The sequence below is a fragment of the Herpailurus yagouaroundi genome, unplaced genomic scaffold, assembly GCF_014898765.1.
Source record: "Herpailurus yagouaroundi ecotype Mexico unplaced genomic scaffold, PumYag 210, whole genome shotgun sequence".
NCBI classification, from domain to species: Eukaryota; Metazoa; Chordata; class Mammalia; order Carnivora; family Felidae; genus Herpailurus; species Herpailurus yagouaroundi.
In genome coordinates this window covers 28,032,418-28,038,417 of record NW_024412441.1, presented here as the reverse complement: position 1 = coordinate 28,038,417, position 6,000 = coordinate 28,032,418, and the positions used below count along the sequence as shown (strand labels likewise).

Genomic DNA, 6,000 nt, shown 5'->3' with positions numbered 1-6,000 from the left:
AAAAAAAAAAAAAAAAAAAAAAAAAAAAAAAGGCACATCATGACTGACACTCATGCTGATGTCCAAACTATTTGTTCCACCTGTTTTGTATGAGTTTCATCAGGAAACCAACACCTAGAAGACATTCATGTTCATGGCAAAGCCACCACAATCATTTGTTTGATCTGTTTTATGAAAGTTTTATCAGAGAACAAAACCTAAAGACCATTTATGCCTTAACATGGAAGAAATGGAAATCGTGATCCAAGAGGTGCTAAACAACTGATTCTAGAAAGCCCTGAAAAAGACCTGAAAAAGACTAGCCAGTCTATTTATCTTCTCTTTATAGGGATTAGAACAGTAAAAATTGCTAAAGAAGCTTGTTTGAATTTGGAAAACTAATGGACTGCCTGGTAAAGATGGTTATTTTGGAAACACTCTGGGGGAGAAAAAAGAAACAGAACACAGAACAAGTTGATGGATATGACCCAAGAATCATAAAGTCTGAAATTTAACTAGTGACTTTATCAGTAACTAGTGACTCTTAATAGTGAACAAATAATTAAAGTTCTTATAAACCTACTAAAAATAATCTAGTAGAAAAAAAGCACCAAACAAACAGATAATTCAGGAAATATAAAAGATTATAAAGTGTTGAACATGCCCAGTATTAAAAAAATGAAAACTGATACCATTTTTGTTTTAAAAATTGGTGGTTTTTAGAAACTGGTAATAATTAACACTAAGCAAGAATGCAATGAGGTAGGCACTATCAGATATTGGTGATAACAGTATAAACTGGCATAGCTTTTCCAGAAGGCAATTTCCCAACACAGAAGTATTTTTTAAATACCCTAACAATCCTAAGAATGTGTTCACAGCATTATTTCTAACAGCAAACTGGAAATAATAAAGAAATAAAATTTGTAGTACTTCCACATGATGGGATACCTTGTATTCATTAACAGTATTTTCAAAAAATATTTAAGAAAGATGCTCAGAACTCTAATATTTAAAAAACAGATTACTCATCTACATATAGGACAATGATAAAAATATCACTAAAAATTCTTTATGTAAACAAAGAGAAAGAACCAGAAGGAAATGCTCCAAAATGTTAACAGCACTCTTTGTGGTACAGTTAGTTTTTAGTTTATTTACACAGTTCAGTACTTCATTTCCTATAAGCTTATTAATCACTCTTTTTTAATTATCTTATTTAAAAAGACAAGAACTACCTTGGTATATTTTTACTGTTATTAAGAAAAACAAAATCTATAAACACAGGAACGGCAAATGGGGGACTTGAGCTCTCCACCTTGTAGGGCCACAAAACTGCTTTGTGACCTTGTCAATGAGGTGTTTGGGGTCTCCATTTTTCTCAATTGTAAAATGAGGATGTGCTGCTTCTACACATTTCATAGGGTAATTGCAAGAATAAAATGAGACAATGTGAATGTTATGTTTAACAACCAGAAGACCTTTTATGTCTGTACATAGAAGAAATGGAAATTGTGACTCAAAAGCTGCTAAATGATCAATTCCACACAGCACTCAAAAAACTCTAGAAAAGGCTAGCCGGTTTACTTATCTTCTCTATGCAAGGCTCTATACAGTGCACAAGGTTTTTAAGTGAGCAGTGTTTGAACTCTTGACATCTCATGTATTTACCTATGACTTGTGACATTTAGTAAGTGTGACTTTACAAAGATTTTTCCTATTATTTTTCCTGCATTTATTTTTTTTATTTTTATTTTTTTTTTAATTTTTTTTTTTCAACGTTTATTTATTTTTGGGATAGAGAGAGACAGAGCATGAACGGGGGAGGGGCAGAGAGAGAGGGAGACACAGAATGGGAAACAGGCTCCAGGCTCTGAGCCATCAGCCCAGAGCCTGACGCGGGGCTCGAACTCACGGACCGCGAGATCGTGACCTGGCTGAAGTCGGACGCTTAACCGACTGCGCCAACCAGGCGCCCCTATTTTTCCTGCATTTAGAAGACACTGTCACACGAGGACAGTGAGGCTGCCTTCAATATGGCCCTATGGACCATCACATAAATGTGCTCATCTAAACTGGAACACACTATTCTAAATCATCCCTGGTTAAAAAACAATGGGGGGGGGGGGGGGGGGGGGGGTAATAACAATTCAGAATCTATCTCATTAAAAAAAAAAAAAACATTTTTATCATTTCTGGTGGTCTGTGGGCAACATAATCATACAGGTGAGTGGCTTTAAAGTGAGACCACTGAAGTTTAAACTCTGGCTCTACCAATAACTAGCTGTACAATAATGGATAAATTGCCTAACCTTTCTAAACCCACTTCCTCAACTATAAAAATAGGATTCATAATGGTAGCTACCATTCTGGTTACTATGATTAAATAAAATTACATGCGCAAAGCACTTTTGCACACAGACAACCCACAGGAACACCCTTGGTTCATTGTTTACTAAATACTCTAAAGTAAATGCCTAATATCCACACATATACAAACGCTCATATAATCATGTGAGGCAAAGTTTCATCTCCACATTTGAAACACACAAAACGGCTCAAGAGGTCAGTTCTAGAGACCACAACTTCAAATTCCAATATGGTCCAGCTCCCCCTCCTTCCTTTGTATAACCAACCACTGTATTTCAAAATAAACAAGATTTCCTATGAATGTCATACATCTAAGTATATCATCAAAGTAATTCCTGAAGAGGTTTTAATTAGCCATCTCTTAATGCACAACAACATCAGGTAACATTTCCCAATTGTAAGAAATTGTTCTATCTCAGTCTCAGCTTCTCTGAGGTATGTATGGAGGGGTTCTTTCAGTCTTTATATACACAGGTTCATAGAAAGCTTGTTTTGTTTCTACTTGGAGTTATGAAAAATCTCAGTAATACCATACACAGCTTAAGAAACATATAAGCAGACATATATAAACACGTATATAAACAAATGTATATAGACAAGGTGAGTTCACAAGTTATCTATGTAAAGGAGGGGGAAGTACAGTGATTTTACTAAAAACTGGAATTATCCAGTTGCCAACTAACCTGTTAGTGGAGCCCCATGAAAAGTCTGTGATCCCTGATATCCATCAGGCACTGAATCTGGTCCATAATTCTCTGTAGGCCAACGATGAGGGGACCCTGAGTTACTGCTATTTAGTTTCAACTCCTGCATTTCTTTCTGTTGGAAGAAAGAAAACAACCATAAGCAATTTTATCATGCCAGAAACAGTGCTAGAGCAAACACATATTTTAAATGTAAATACTCGATGATGCTTTTTTAGAGTTTTTATATTCCAGTAAGATCTGAGTACCAGGTACTGATTTAAGAAAATCATCCTTAATTTGTTAAAACTTATTTGTTCCCATTCTTTCATTCCTTAGTACCATTACCTAATGCATTCGAGGTTAGTTAGAGTTAGCTATCACCTAAACAACTGATAACCTCCTAGATGGCCTCATCTCCATTTCCTTTCCACACTTACCTAAATTAATCTTTCTAAAGTTGAGTTCTAGCCAAGACACTTCCCTGTTCAAAAATACAAGTACCTATAAATTACACTTCTCTGATATTCTTGGTCCTCAGAAGTACTGTCCCAACCGTCCTTCCACCACCTCCTTTCCACAATGCTTTCCTCTCCAGTCCATCTGGGCTACTCAATGTTCCAAATTACCTCCCACCACTAGCTTTCTGCTTACGCACATCTGATGTAACAAAACACTACAAATCCTTCAAGGCTGATGCTCTAATGATCCACTAGGAAAGGGAAAACACCTGATATCTTCTCAGAATATATTATATACATATAATAATATAGACCAGGCACTGTACTTAAGTTCTCAATCCTTATACAAATAAGCAATATTAACTCACTTCTTAAAATGAGGGGGAGAAAAAAGACGCAGAAAACAGCAGCTGAATTCAAACCAGATTTTATTGCAAAAATGTTTTCATAATACCACCCTGCTGCCTAGACAAAACACCAGACACACTGCTTTCTAATAATAGCTATGTAGCTGGTTATCAAACCGCTGTTTATAGACAACTAAATAACACCCTTCACAACCCCAAGCTACAAAATGTCCCTTCCAAAACAGGTACTTATCAAGAAACTATTCCTTTTCCAAAGAAACTACAGTGGTATCAGTCGACAGGTCACTTTTTTTTTTTTAACGTTTATTTATTTTTGAGTGAGAGAGACTGCACACAAGCCAAGGAGGGGCAGAGAGAGGGGGAGACAAAGAATCCAAAGCAGGCTCCAGGCTCCACACCGTCAACACAGAGCCCGATGCGGGGCTTGAACTCATGAACTGTGAGATCATGACCTAAGTCCAAGTTGGACACTCAACTGACTGAGCCACCCAGGCACCCCAACAGGCCACTTTTTTAAAAACAGTATCAAATATTTGTATATAGGCCCAGGTATCTGACCAGTTATAAGTGAGGTCACAGATCCAGGATGTCTGCTTTCTTCTTCTACAAGTGTTTTCCAATAGATATTTCCCAAAGCCATATATACTGAGATAAAAAATATCTCAAACTTTCAAGTTAAATAAAATTTTCCCCATCCAACTATCTACCGTGTTTATTAGCCCAGATGCTGCACATCCAAAAATAAGAAACTGATAGAATCACCTGGAAAAATTTAGTAGTCTCTACTGGTATCTGGACTGTAGTTTTGAACATGCAATTATACTATAATCATAATTTTTAAAATTCAAACAACTAGAAAATGTGCTAATAACTGGTTTCAACAATTCTCACTTTACAGATGAGAAGCCAAGCAAACAGAAAAGAACTGCTTGGGTCAAGAGCATTAATTAGTGGCAGAGTTACTACTAGAACCCAGCTTTTCAAGAACACAGAGTAATGCTCTCCACTACACTGCCAAGGAATACAATGCTGGGTGCCTGAAACCCATTTAAGGTTAGAAAAGACTGTACAGAATATCAAAATAGGCCATGATTATATAAAATTAGCATACAAAATCTCTGTGCAAATTCGAAATTTTGTTCCCTTCCAAACAGTATTTTTGTTAAGTCTCACACATTGCTGATAGCACTGTAATAACTGAACATGTATCAGGATCTCTTTGCTGTAACTTTACAAGTATGACCAATTTAATTCTTGCCCAATGAGCATGAAACAACCTACTTATAGTTCCAATTCCAAAGAAGTAAATAAAGCTCCTCTGAGCCTTACAGTTAAGGTTACTCTCATACAGCTAAAATAAAATCATGAATAAATAAGCATTTCCTTACATAATCAAGTCCAATTCATTCGACAGGATTAAAAAGATAGACTGTCTGAAACTTAGACCAATACCTAGCTATAAAATATGACACACACAACCAGTCTGAGAAATGAACTAGGTCAAAGTATAATTAGTTTTACTAGTTCAATTCAATCACTTGGGAACCACCTCTACATCAGGAATGCTGCTATGTTTTGGATAAAAGAGTCTTTCCCTTGGAAGAATTCACACCTGGTGAGGAAGCAGAAACAAGTAATTTCAAAAATATGGTTAAGGCCAAAAGACACATGACAAGATGCTCAACATCAATCATCATCAGGGAAATATAAATCAAAGCCACAACGAGATATCACCCCACCTGTCAGAATGGCTAAAATAAAAAACACAAGAAACAGTTAAGTGTTGGCAAGGATGTGGAGAAAAAGGAACCTTCACACAATGTTGGCAGGAATGCAAATTTGTGCAGTCATTGTGGAAGACAGAATGGAGGTCCCTCAAAAAATTAAAAATACAATTACCATATGTTCCAGTATTCACACTACTGGGTATTTACCAAGAATATAAAGACATGAATCGAAAGGATATATGCACTCCTATATATACTATAGCATTATTTACAACAGCAAAATTATGGAAGGAACCCAAGTGTCCAATGATAGATCAAAGGATAAAGAAGATGTAGTGTATGTGTATGTATACACATACACATATACACTGCGGAATATTATTCAGCCATAAAAAAGAAGAAAACTTTGCCA

General features: G+C 36.0%; 1 protein-coding gene across 4 annotated transcripts in view; it reads right to left on the bottom strand.

The window, feature by feature from the left end:
- Positions 1-6,000, bottom strand: part of LOC121016484 (E3 SUMO-protein ligase RanBP2) — an 83,591-nt gene that overhangs the window by 27,958 nt on the left and 49,633 nt on the right. For 3 of the 4 annotated variants that reach the window (XM_040454164.1, XM_040454161.1, XM_040454163.1), the window contains exon 18: positions 3,033-3,168. In XM_040454164.1, coding sequence (XP_040310098.1) covers positions 3,033-3,168 — 136 coding nt within the window. Of the gene's footprint in view, positions 1-3,032; positions 3,169-6,000 lie in introns of those variants that run through there. The other variant, XM_040454165.1, reaches the window with a different exon arrangement.